The 13,014-nt window shown below is 45.3% G+C and overlaps 1 protein-coding gene across 1 annotated transcript in view; it reads left to right on the forward strand.

The window, feature by feature from the left end:
* The window catches only part of PLEK (pleckstrin), a 16,331-nt gene that overhangs the window by 300 nt on the left and 3,017 nt on the right, over positions 1-13,014 (forward strand). Inside the window, exons 2-6 of the mRNA XM_010131127.1 lie at positions 3,456-3,611; positions 7,826-8,007; positions 9,249-9,340; positions 10,028-10,212; positions 11,807-11,911. Coding sequence (XP_010129429.1) covers positions 3,456-3,611; positions 7,826-8,007; positions 9,249-9,340; positions 10,028-10,212; positions 11,807-11,911 — 720 coding nt within the window. The remainder of the gene's footprint in view (positions 1-3,455; positions 3,612-7,825; positions 8,008-9,248; positions 9,341-10,027; positions 10,213-11,806; positions 11,912-13,014) is intronic.

Here is a 13,014-nt window from a genome sequence, read left to right on the forward strand (position 1 = left end):
GCTTTCTGTTATTGAAAAAAAACCAAAAAGGCAAATGAACAGAATTCCTTGAGCAGTAAATCGATGTGATGTTAGTTATTTAGAGGTATTTGCTAGCAGTAATATCTCGTTAGAATACTAGATAAGGCATTTTGAGCATCTCAGATGGACCTTTGGATGAAAAGATTTGTATTTTTACTAAGTAACCTAATGTCCTTAGTGGAAGCCTGGAAAAAACAGGTAACAACTTGAAATGGCCACAGCCTACTCCATTGCACCTCATTGCTGAGTTGAACATCAAGGAGGCACAGTGAGATTAGAAGCCTCAGATCACTTTGCTTGAAATGGCCACAGCCTACTCCATGGCACCTCATTGCTGAGTTGAACATCAAGGAAGCACAGTGAGATTAGAAGCCTCAGATCACTTTGGCCTAGAGACAGTGTGTGGGGCCACAGGCACTTCCTTTCTTTGGGGAGGCAGTTGCTGACCTGCAGTCACCTCTGCTCTGGAGTCTTTTGTGGTGGAGCCCATAGGATAAAGCCTTGAGTTTAATTTAAATCCTTGGTGAGATCAGTCTGGCTTAAAGGGGCCTGATTAAACAGTGCTAGTTCTGGAGCAATAGAGGAGCTCTCTCCTGGCGTGTCTTTGCTCATCACAAGGAGAATTTAACTTGTTGCAACAGCTGGCTGGAGAGATCTCTAATCTGGCACTGAGGCCGCTCCTCAGTCTTACTTCCACTGACACTGGAAGGAAGCGAATTTGTACAATAATCTCAAAGCCACAGTGATGCTGTTTTCAGGAAGGAGAGAGCCAAATTCGTGCTGTGCAGATTGCAGAAGTCAAGTTCCAATGGCCTGATACACAGAGCAAGTGGCTCACAATCTGTATTCCTCCATGGCAGGGGAATGGCTGGGAACAGACACCGGGACAATCCCAAACTGTGTGCCTGGCTGAGTGTGCCAGGGAAAAAGTGCATTCAGATGTGCCAGTGTCAGTCCCTCCCTTTCCTGGGGGTGCAAGGTCCCAAAAAGTCTCTCTGTGCAGGGACTACTATTGCTGGGTGCTGTTGCAATGGCAACAGGCAAGTGGAAATTGTGCCCACTTCCTAGAACAGTCCTGTGGAGGTGGCTCTGGCCTTACAGAAGTGAGTTTATGCTGATGGTGAGGAGCAGCAGTGTGCTAGAGGAAGGGCTGGAGGGCAAAAGGAGCGGAAGATACAGATCAGACGTGTACCAGCTGTTTGATACATGAGTGAAGCTGCTGTGAATTCCACAACCAGAGCTTCCAGCAAGGACAAGCATGTTCCTGATTAACCTCACCTGCTAATTACGTGCTCTTCTCTCCCTCATGCCTGTAAAGTGAAACCAAGGATTTGACCTCCCGAAGGAATCATCCACGCAGCCACAGCTCTCTTTGCAAAGTCTGAAGGCCATTTGTCACTGGCTTTCTCTTCTTGATATTTACTTCAGGCTGGGGGACAATGCTGTGATTGGGGGTCAGTCCTTTACTGAGGAACAGTGTGACCTCCAGTAAATGTGGGTTCAGCCTTCAGTGTTGATTTAGGTCAGCTTAAACCTCTGTTTGTGTATTTTGGGACCTTGCATCTTCTTCTGAGCATAAGAAACAGCTAATTTTCTACTCTTGTAGTGCTGAAAGTGTTCGAAGAAGTTGTTCTACCAAAGGGAAGTTGCATGTGGGTTTTTTTTTTTCCACAGTGGCTAATGATTTCAGAGATCAATTCAAGGAACACCCATCTGTATCTGCAGTATTTGGAGCAGGTGTGACAATTTAATTTTTGGTCCAGGAAAATCAATTCCAGCATCCTACTTGCTTGTATTGCATGAGCTGTTTTGGATAAGAACCATGTGTCCATGTCTGGGTTTGCCAACGGGGTGGATCAGAGACTGCAAGTCTGTGGTGGCTTCCATTGGCAGAGCATGTTGGAGTCTGATCTTTGGGAAGTACTGGACTTGTCTGTAGTATTGTAACTTGTGGCAAACCCACAAAAAAAAAAAAAAGGAAATTGCAACAGTTCTTGTCTCGGCTCATCTCCTTATTGATTTCTTAGCAGAAAGTCAACCAGTGGGTCAGTTTGGGCTCTCAGAAATGGTAAAATCTTACGGCTTATTAAAAAAAAAAATGAAGTGAAACCAGCAGTCAACCCATATGTGGTACCCAGATGAAACGCTTTTTGGTAGTTCCCTGTTTAGCTGGGTTTCCAGAGAACCCCCAGGCAGTGAATTCCGTTTGAAGGTAGCAGTAGTTTTAGAGGGGTGCAGAGTCTGGAAGCAGGTCCAGGTCTTAATAACATCTTGGCAGACAGTTTTCGCTCCCCACCCTGAAATTGAACGTAAGGTCTGATTCAGAGTGCAAAAGGACTTTATTGCAAGGTAGGACAGCAAAAAGTGATGAGAGGTTTCATGTGGGGGAATAATAATAATAAAAAAGGCTCGGCGTGTTTCTGTCCCATTTGCTTCTGCAGAAATACAAAATGGCAGTGTAGCCACTGTGGTCTGAGGAGGACGGGGGTGCTGTAGGCAGAGTTGTAGGAGGGTGAGGATAAATTTAGGTGCCTCTTTGTAACCGAAAGAGCATGGGAAACTAGTAATTCTGAAGGATGGCCTCTGATTTGGAGCAGACAAATGTTGGTTGTGCTTTGGTAACTCTTCAGAGGAACTGTTGGTATTCAGCACAGCTGGATGTTGCTGAGCAGTAAGTCACTTGGGTATCTGACCTTGAAGAGGTCATCTAGCTAGAGCACAAGTCTTAGTAATTCTAGCAGTTAATCATGCTCCACACAGAGAAACAGTCGTTCCTTTCCGAGCCCCTGACGGTTTTGCCTACTGTATGTAGGATCCAGCCCTGTCTTCCTCTCTGTGCTTTTTGCGTCGAACACCCGTGTTCCAGGAATAGGAAGTAAAGGCTTTAAAAGATGAAATGAAGCACCTCACTTCCTCACCACAGCAGATGGAGATCTGCAGCCTCAGGCCCTTAAACAATTCCTTACCCTTGCAGTTTGTTCTCATCTGCCCAGAAATCCTCTGAGATCTGTGCTCTCTTATCAGAGAGCCAAGCCTCAACAGCCAACTGTACTGTAGCATCAGGTCCTAAATGCCGCACAGGATGCCCAAGTTCATGAGGCAGTCCTAATGTGCCAGGTCACATCCAGAAATTTTGAGGATTATTCGTAATGCTGCCATGATGTCATCTTGAAGAGAGTGGCTGGGACTGGGACTGTGCAGGCAGTGCGATTTTGGGAAAACTCATGGCTTGGGTGTCTACAAGGGGAAATTGATGGTGGTCGGAAGAGTAACTGCACAGTGAGACGGGTGTGGTTGTGGTATGGTCCCCTGGAGACACTAACTATCATTATTTTAGTGTCAAACAGCCACTCCCTGGCAAGTCTCATCTTCAGTGGATGTCATGTGAAGAGTGGTTTATTGAACATAATGTACACAGTGATTTATTGATGCAGGGAAGTATGTTTAATACCTGGAAACCGATGTGGGTCGTGCTTGTAGAAGATGGAATTGAATTCTACAAGCGGAAGGCTGACAACAGCCCCAAAGGGATGATCCCGCTAAAAGGAAGCTCCATTAACAGCCCATGCCAGGATTTTGGCAAAAGAATGGTAAGTACTTTTTTTAATAACAACATTTGACGGTATATTTATGCTCCTGGAGGCACTGAAGGGGCACAAGGGTGGTGGTTACAGATCCCTTACCCTTATCCTGGTGGCAATCCTTACTTGTCTTAGAAGGTCACAGGCAGGCTTGGACTTGTGTAGCATTGGGAAGGTGTGGATTGCCCAGGAAAAATGCAGGATACTTCAAGTGGGGCAATTCAGGAAGTGATTTTTTAATTATTATTTTTAAAAATCTCTGTCAGAGAGCAGAGCTAAATTACCCTGTTGTGAAGACACTTAGCAGCTGAGTGATACAACTTCTGTCTTAAATATGAATAAAGAAGTGGAAGAGTTTATTCATTGTCAGAAGAGCAACACCTGGCTTGCACAGACAGGAAGGAGATAAATTACAGAAAACTGTATTTTCAAGACTTTTTATACCATTTAGCAACTACCCAACACCAAACACTTCACATTGATGCAATCTGTGTTACTCTTGTTACTTGTAGGGCTCTTTCAAGTGACTGAGTCATGTCTACACCCAGAGAGCAAGAACTGAAACTGATTTAGAGAAAGTAGTTTGAACGTCGTGTACCATTTGGGATCTCTAAAACTGCGGGTAGCAAGTGCACAGACTGAGGTCCCAGCTCCCGGAGGAACACACAGATGCCTATATTTGCAAATTCAGTTGTCTTTGACAGAAAATAAGATACAGGAAGATGAATATACAAGCATACATATTTTGTTACAGGATTCCTAAGAAATAGTTGTCAGTAAAACAGGGCTTCTAGTATGAGCAAGGAATCCTCTCTGTAGTCAGTCATTAGTTATTTCAGCAACTCAGTCTCATCAAACAGGCATTATAACCCCAGGAATTCCTCTGATAAAGGGGTCCCCCGGCATCTGGAAAATTATCCAATTACAGTCCAGAGAAATTTACTGCAAGGATGCCTGACTAAAGAGAGAAGCCTCTGAGAGCATTAGAAAAATAGAAAGGAAGTGTGAGAGAATGCATGAGAGAGAAGAGAAACTTCACTTCCGTCTGAGTAAAGTGAGGAGAATCATACCCGTGCTTAGGCTCCGTGGTAGGTGCAGTCAGGGTCCCTGGTGTCAGGTTTGGACCTGCGGGCTTTCCTTTTCCCTTCCTTTCTTCTTTTCTTTCTTCTACTTCTTTCTTTTACTTTCTTCTTTGTGCAGACCCCATATTTATATGAAAAAAGAAAGTTGATTCTTATGGAGTTGTTTTAGACTTAGATTTGTTAAGAAAAAGGAGCTCTTAACTGAAAAGCTGTCTTTGAGGCAGTGCCGTAAAAAGGATAGGACAGAGAATAAAGGTTGTTGTTAGGTTGGAGTTGTTGTTTAGGACAGGAGTTCTGTAGGGTGAAAAGTGGGATAATTCACATTTGGTCGGTTTTAAGTCCAGTCTCACTCACTCAGGCCCAGTTTGGAGCAGGGACTGTTTAGCCACGAGCAGACTTTTACGTTCATCTGCTCTGATTTCGGCTTTTTGAATCCCGCATCAGGGCCTAGCTTGAAACCGCAGGGCACATCATCAACCCGCTGTGTTTACTAAATCAGTTGCTGAGGGGAAAGGAAGCAGTCTTGGTTGTGTTAAGCAGAGATGAGGCCTGCTCAGAAGAGGCTGCAACTGCATATTTTGATTTTGAACTGCATTCACTGCTGTTGGCTGTTCTTGATCTGAAGTTTCATCATTGCTTAATGTGATGTGAGTTCTGCTATTCTTGTGCTTTCTCTGGTTTCCCCGTGGCTTTCCTGCGGATAGCGTTATCCGGTATGGTTGCACATGGCCAGGTTCATTTGTCCTAACTTCAACTATCTGAAATGTTGGTGTTTAGTTTAGTCTAGTGGTCTGATTTTCTCAAAAGGTCAAACACAGACGCATCATCAGGGGAAACTTGACCACTTCTAGTGGAGTCTCAATCTTTTCACCAGTTTCAGGGGAAGTCCAGATGTTTGGCTTAGTGGCGTGGCTTTCTAAAAGCTAAAGTTAATCCAGATGTCTGGCTTAGTGCCGTGGCTTTCTAAATGCTAAAGTTAAGAGAAAGCGCTTTCCCAGCCTCCTCTATGTACTGGAAATGAAAACTCTTCTTTAGCTTTTTACTGTACATTGCTTCTCAGCTCCTCAACTTTGAGAAGGCTGATTTTTCTTTTCTCCTTTGGTAAAAGCTTGCTTTATTGCTTTTATGTTTCATTCTGTTAAGCTGGTGTGTTAGCATGACTCGTGGGATTTGGAGAGATCTGTCTGTTTGCTTTTCACATGCACTGTACCTTTTCATTGACTTTCAGGATGTAGCTCTTCACTCCGCAGTAGAAAAGGTGGGTGTTGCTGGAAATACAAACAGTGTCAGATAAGAAACAGTTATTTTTCTATCTGAAATGGATTTTTGAGGATCCAGTGCTTTGTGAGTTTGAAATCTGTCTTCCATGAAAGTCAGCAGGACTTCTGCACAATTTCAAGGTGTCAGAATTTTTCCCATTGGCAACAATCTGGATGATGCCTATTAGGGATGTTCAGAAATGTGCCAGTTACAAACGTGGGCTTCCGTAGATGCACTCAGTGTTTTGATTTCACTGCTGCAGGTTCAGCGCGCTCTGCTCTTTGACACGAGTCCCTACTTTACTTGCCCCCTTAGAGCCTTGCTGTTTGCTTGCTGATTAGTCTGTCATTTTTAAGGTGCCCGCTCAGTCAGAACCTGTTGTTCTAAAATAACTACCGAACAAATCGTAGTTCCACTTATGGGGAACTGTATTTTAGAGGAAGTGTGAACTTTGCGGGTTTTTTTCAGGTTAATGTTATTTTTTTCTGCTTAGAACAAACTTTAAAAGATCTTTTCTCATTTTGGGGGAAATACAGCTTTTCTGTTGTTGTTAGCATGTTTAGACAGGTACTGATCTAGTGATCTCTGGGTCCTGCTCTTGGGTCACACCAATCCCCTGCAATGCTAGGGGCCTGGAGAAGAGTGGCTGGAAACTGCCCCAGGGGGAAAAGGACCTGGGGGTGTTGGTCCACAGCGGCTGAAGCAGTGTGCCCTGGTGGCCAAGAACACCACCAGCAGCCTGGCTTGTACCAGCACTGCTGTGGCCAGCAGGAGCAGGGCAGAGATCGTCCCCCTGTACTGGGCACTGGTGAGGCTGCACCTCGAATCCTGGTGTCAGTTTGGGCCCTTCACTCCAATTGAGGGGCTGGAGCATGTCCAGAGAAGGGAAACAGAGCTGGTGCAGGGTCTGGAGAACAAGTCATATGAGAAGTGGCTGAGGGATCTGGGGGTGTTCAGCCTGGAGAAAAGGAGGTTCGGGGAAACCTTCTCGCTCTTGACAACTCCCTGACAGGAGGTTGGAGCAAGGTGGGGATCAGTCTCTTCTCCCAGGTAACAAGCAACAGGACAAGAGGAAACGGCCTCCAGCTGTTCCAGGGGAGGTTTAGTTTGGACATGAGGAACAATTTCTTTGCTGAAAGGGTTGTCCAGGCCTGGCCCAGACTGCCCAGGGCAGTGGTGGAGTCCCCATCCCTGGAGGGGTTTCCCAGCCGAGTTGCTGTGGTGCTGAGGGACAGGGGGCAGTGGGGACCTGGCAGTGCTGGAGGAACAGTTGGACTTGATCTTAAAGGTCTCTTCCCACCATAATGATTCTGTGATTCTATTCTCTGATACTGTGGTCATAAGATGTAGCCAAGGGTTCGATGTATCATCTCTGTGCCAAGCTCTTAAAGGTTTGTTGGGCTGCAGATGTGCTCAGCTACTCTCCAGTGTGACTGTGACCTTTTCTCCCTTTGTGAATCAGTAGCTGAGCAACACGATGTGGGGTTTTTTCCCCTCCTTCAGGCTGACCATGTCTCTGTGAACATGAAGATGAATTCATCCACACCCACTGTAAGACTGCAGGACTAGGCTCTTCAGCCTCAGCTTTTGCTGGGAAGTTCACCACAGCTAAAGTCAGCAGCCACAGCAGTGCCACTCACCTTGGCTGTACTGACAGCGTCTCTCACAGGGAAATATCAAAAGGAGTCAGTTACCTGCACAGCCTGGTCAAGTTTTTCGTCAGAAAGAGGTTTTTTTCTTTTTAAATTTAACTGCTGCTCTGAGGCATTTTCCATAGTCTGTTAGGGACAGGTAGGCCGTGCGTTGTGGTGGTGCTATTTAATCATGGCCAACTGGCTACTCCGAAGTAACTTTTAAAAAAAACATCGTTTATCATTCCAGTTTGTCTTCAAGCTCACTGCGGCCAAGCAGCAGGACCACTTTTTTCAAGCTGCCTACCTGGAGGAGAGAGATGCCTGGGTACGGGATATCAAGAAAGCAATTCATTGCATAGATGGAGGCCAAAGGTTTGCCAGAAAATCCACCAGAAAGTCTATCAGACTGCCTGAAACAATCAACCTGAGGTTTGTTACTATAGCTTTGCTTCCCCGTTTGCTTCCATCCACCAGCAGTGTGCCAGATATGTAACCTTGGTCTGGAAGAGCTATGGGCATGTCTGTCCATGCTACCTCTCCGGTTTCACTCAGAGTCCTCTCTGCATGACTGACAATTTCAGAGCATGCAATATGTCAGAAATGAGCTGGTGATCAGAACTGGGAAGATCATTTTGAATACATCATCTTTTACCAAAACATGCTTATTTATTAAAGGGTTTTGCTGATAAGGCGATTTCTGAGCACACTGCAGTACAAAAGGAGACCCCAGCCAAAGAATGATTCTTCCAAGAGTGGCATTTTTATACAACGTGTCATATATTGCAAAAATATTTAAACAATTTGTTTGGTCTTCAGGAAAATGCTGGTGTTAGCCTAATTCTTGAATGGTGAGGGGAGGGTGGAGCCTGCCAGAGAACTTGGAACTGGCAAAAGGAGAAGAGGAGATAAGGGGCACAGACAGGAAAGCATCTGTTTGTCAGTGCTTTGAACAATGAAGGACAGCTTAACTTTGTCTGAGCAGTAAATACCAAGACAGAAATGAGCCTGTGGTGCTCCTTACAAGACAATAAAAATGCATAAGGCTGAGATCCAACTAAATCTGACTTCACAGGCTTCAGCAGAGGATCACCCTGACTAACAGGCCAAAGGACTTCGCCTGTGACATGTACTATTGGTCCTTGTTGTCATTCCAGAGGTCCCAGGAATTAGAGTTCTGAGCAAGTGAAAAGTGGGTGGGAGGAAGGAAGTCACACCAGAGTTCACTGAGGTTACTCAGGGCGTGCAGCCTTTGCGGGTGTCACAGTGACAAATTTTCTGCTCAGCCAAGAACCTTTGGGAGAATATAGCACAAAGCAGTGATCTCCCCCAGGGGCACTGAGGCTGTGGGGGCCTGCCCTCTGAGGGTGCCTGCCCTCTGAGGGTGCCTCGGCAGTGGCTGTTCCTCTCCTCGCATTACAGTCACCACAGGTTGTTCCATTCCCAGACAGTGGGGATGTGGTGAGCCGTTTGTGCACTCCCTGCTCTGCTCCTGCAGCTGTGACAGTGAGGTAGTGAGGCCTCCAGGCTTTTTATTTTTTCAGGAGATTAAACTAAGCCATGCTGTAGCTCTGCACAGAGCAATATGTCAGTAAAACTTAGACATGACAATGATGTTATTGTATGAAGCTTTTATATCTGCTAACAGTTTCTGTGGTTCTTTTTATGCACAGTGCTTTGTACCTCTCAATGAAAGATCCTGAAAAGGGAATAAAGGAATTGAAGCTGGAAAAAGATAAAAAAGTGTACAATCACTGCTTTACAGGTAAGGAGCTCTTACCTGTAGGAGCTCTCCTCCATGCAATAACGGGAGCACAGGCTTGAGAGGCTAAAGATAGATAAAACAGCTGTAAGCTCTGTAGAGCACAGAGAATTTTGAGAAGAAAACCTGGCAGTTGTGTTCTTGACTAACACAGGAGGTGTTCAAAGGATGAAGCTTGGAAAACTGTTCAGTTATAGCCATGGTATGCAAGAGAGGAGGAAGAAATTTAACCAGTGCCAGAAAGATTGAAGTAGAAAGTTGTGTGAAACTCTTAACTCCAGAAGAATTATTCCTTTCTGAATTTTTCATCAAGAAACTGTGTCACATTGAAATTCCTGTCCTCAAGTCAAATCTGTGGGTGCTAGAGTCAAAAGTCTCCCTGTTTGGACAGCACTGTGTCAGTAACATAGCAGCCTGGAAGACTGCCTTCTCCGGGCTCTGTTGTCCTTCATACTTCCCCAGAACCTGTCACTGAGGCTTCCCAGCTTAATCCTGCATCCCCTCCCAGCTCTCTTCTGCACCTCAGTGGATGACCCTGGCACCTTTCCAGAGGAGCTCTCCACATTGTCACTAAGAGCATCTTTCAGGAGACTGATGAATAGATGGAGTAGGCTTGTTGCCTGTGTATAGTTAAGTTTTGTCATGTCTGTCTTGATTTGTGGCTGATATTGTTTGTTCCTCTGTAACCAGGCACCTCAGTGATTGATTGGCTGGTGTCTAGCAACTCCATCCGAAATCGCAAAGAAGGTCTCATGCTTGCCTCTTCCCTCTTGAGCGAAGGCTACCTACAGCCTGCAGGGGAGACGTCCAAGGCTGCTGCTGAGGGACTGTCAGACACCCCCTTCTTAGACCTCGCCGATGCTTACTACTATTTTGTGAGTGTTGTATTCCGTTTTTTTCTTGTACCAGACTTGCTGGTGCTGTGCTTCTTTTCAGGGTTCTTGTTGGGTTTCTGAAATCCTGGAGGAAAGATTGCACAGAAACTGAAAGATCCATGTTAATTGTCTTTCCCTGCATGACACTCGGAATGAACTGGCTGACTTTAGTATTTGTAAGCAGGACGGGTTTTTTCTGGCACTCTTCTAAGTGTGCTTGTCTAAGTGAGAGATCAAGCTGGGTTCTTTTTAAGTTAAACTTTGTTCGTGGTAATTTCACCAGTGACCGGAGTCTGGTCATCAGTTCCCCTGATGATTCAGTGGAAGGGAAGAGAGTAAATCATCATCATGAGGTTTCTCTGAGTGGCACAAGGTACAAACCCGTTTTTGTGCAGACCAATTGAACCTGACTCGGCATGTGCACGCACACACAACTTGCCAGTGAGCAGAGAAGCAAAAGTTTTTAACATCTGCCATTAACACCTGTCCTGGGTAGCTTATCCAATCCTTTCAATTTATTGGTTCATATTCTGATTTGAAGAACTTGCAATATCCCAGTCATAGACACATACTGTTTTAAAGATGTTTGGCTTATGAACTTATGCTCACAATTAAAATGCTTGAATCTTACAACTCTGTTTATATTTACCACATAGAATCACTTGACCTCAACCAACTGAATCTCCCATTACTTCATTTGTTTTCCTAGAACGTGTCCCCCATAGGGAGTCTTTACCTGTGCAGTAACAAAAGCAGAGACACTGCTGGGGAGGGCAGCCTTGTGGCCATCATAGTTCCTGGCTACCTGGGACACTTCTCCTAGCAGCCCCTGCGCACTCTGCTTGCTTTCAGCTTGTTTCTGGTTTGATTCAATACCCAGTTTGATACCTGGTTTGATTCAATACCAGTGTGGTGCAAGGAGGCCACAGCAGGCCGATGTCTGACTTGCTATCAAACAAGTAGGCATCACAGACTCTCAGCCGTATGGATGGTCACCTGCATTTCCACCCTTTGAAAAGTGTAAGGTTTCAGGAAGTAGCATCGCATTTTATCTGGTGAGGAATGGGTGTGATGCGTGGACACTGAGACAGCCTATGCTCAATGCACACATCACAACATCCCAGCACAGAAAACAGCAGATTTCAAAACCTAGGGGCCGTTCCTGTGGTTCGAGAAGATAGCCTAAATGGAGCATTTCTTCTTTCTATACAGTTGTGATGGATGGAGGAAGAGGAAGGGTGTGTTGGGCACAGGGATGGCCAGCCTGCAGTATGTTGGCTGTGCTGGCATTGCTTCATATGAACTGTTGTCTGTGCATTTAAAAACCCGTGACGTCATGGGATTGAGGCAGCCTGTCCATCACGGAGGAAGTGAAGAATCATGGAGAATGGAGGCACTGACATATACAGAGATTCTCCATCTCTCTACTCACACTGAAACACTTCCGTGGTGACTTAGAGAGCTCCTCAATTTCACTGGGCGATTTTTCTGGTAAAAGGGTTGATTTTTTTGGGGTGATCGAAAGAGAAGTCAGGTCTGTGTGTAAACATGCAGCAGCTGTGTAACTTCTGAATTTTCTCTTGTGGTCATGCAGCCAGACAGTGGGTTTTTCTGCGAGGGCAATTCTAGCGATGATGATGTGGTCCTGAAAGAAGAATTCAGAGGCATAGTAGTCAAACAAGGATGTTTGCTGAAACAGGTGAGCATTGCACGTGTTCCATCCTGGATGGGATGTCATGGGATGTCGCGTGGATATGAGATTACTCTTTTTACACCTAAAGGCTTTAGAGAAGAGAGAAACTAACCTATGCCATCTGAACACTTGAGAGGTTTCACCTCTGTTCCTCTTTGAACAAAGAAAGGGGTCTGTATCATGGCAGCAGGGCTTTTGCCCAAAGTTACGAGGCTTCTTGTGCTTACTACGAAATAAGACAGTTCGTAGTTTTAATTGGGAAAGAGCGCTAAAGCAGCACATGTCATTGGTACAATGCAGAACTGAACTCAGGTGAAAAGTCTCTCTGAACACACAACTGGGTTCATTTTCCAGTTTTCACAGGCTTTTTCATACCTGAGCAAAGGATTCCTTTCAGGCACTAATGTTAGATCCCGTCCTGTCTGTAAGATGGAAGATAACTGTCTACCTTCCCTTCTAGCAAAACTTTAAGCAGTACAGTGAGTGTTACTTTCTGAGGCCATTGCAAGCAGATATTAGTGAACTGAAGACAACACCGGGATTCTTCAGTGAACAGACTGTTGCAGTTGGAGGGGACCTACAATGATCATCTGCTCCAACAGTCTGACCAATTCAGATCTGACCAAAAGTTACAGCATGGTGTTGTTAAGGGCATTGGCCAAATGCCTCTTGGACAGGCTTGGGCATGGACCACCTCTCTGGGGAGACCATTCCAGGGTTTGACCACCCTCTTGGTAAAGAAATGCTTCCTAATGTCCAGTCTGAACCTCCACGGTTAACATATTCCTTTGGCAGCCGAAGAACTTTGTGGTGGTGCTCACTTGTATTTCTCTTGCTCAATCAGATTACTCAAAAGAAATGGAAGAAATTAGATACACGTCTTTTTGCTTTTACCTTGACGCATTCACATCTGCCTAGTTAGTAAGAGCTTCCTTGCAAACAGCGTAGCTAATTGAGAAATGAAGATTTTGAAATGCTGAGAGGAAGTGATTCGTGACAGTCTTCCACCAGCATTAGTCTGGGTCTGACCTCAGTGAGCTGTGGATCGTTGCTTGGGAGCGTCACCGCTTCTGCTGAAAATGCTTGCAGCAGATCTAGATTTTCCCTAC

The sequence above is a fragment of the Buceros rhinoceros genome, unplaced genomic scaffold (assembly GCF_000710305.1).
Source record: "Buceros rhinoceros silvestris isolate BGI_N320 unplaced genomic scaffold, ASM71030v1 scaffold17792, whole genome shotgun sequence".
NCBI classification, from domain to species: domain Eukaryota; kingdom Metazoa; phylum Chordata; class Aves; order Bucerotiformes; family Bucerotidae; genus Buceros; species Buceros rhinoceros.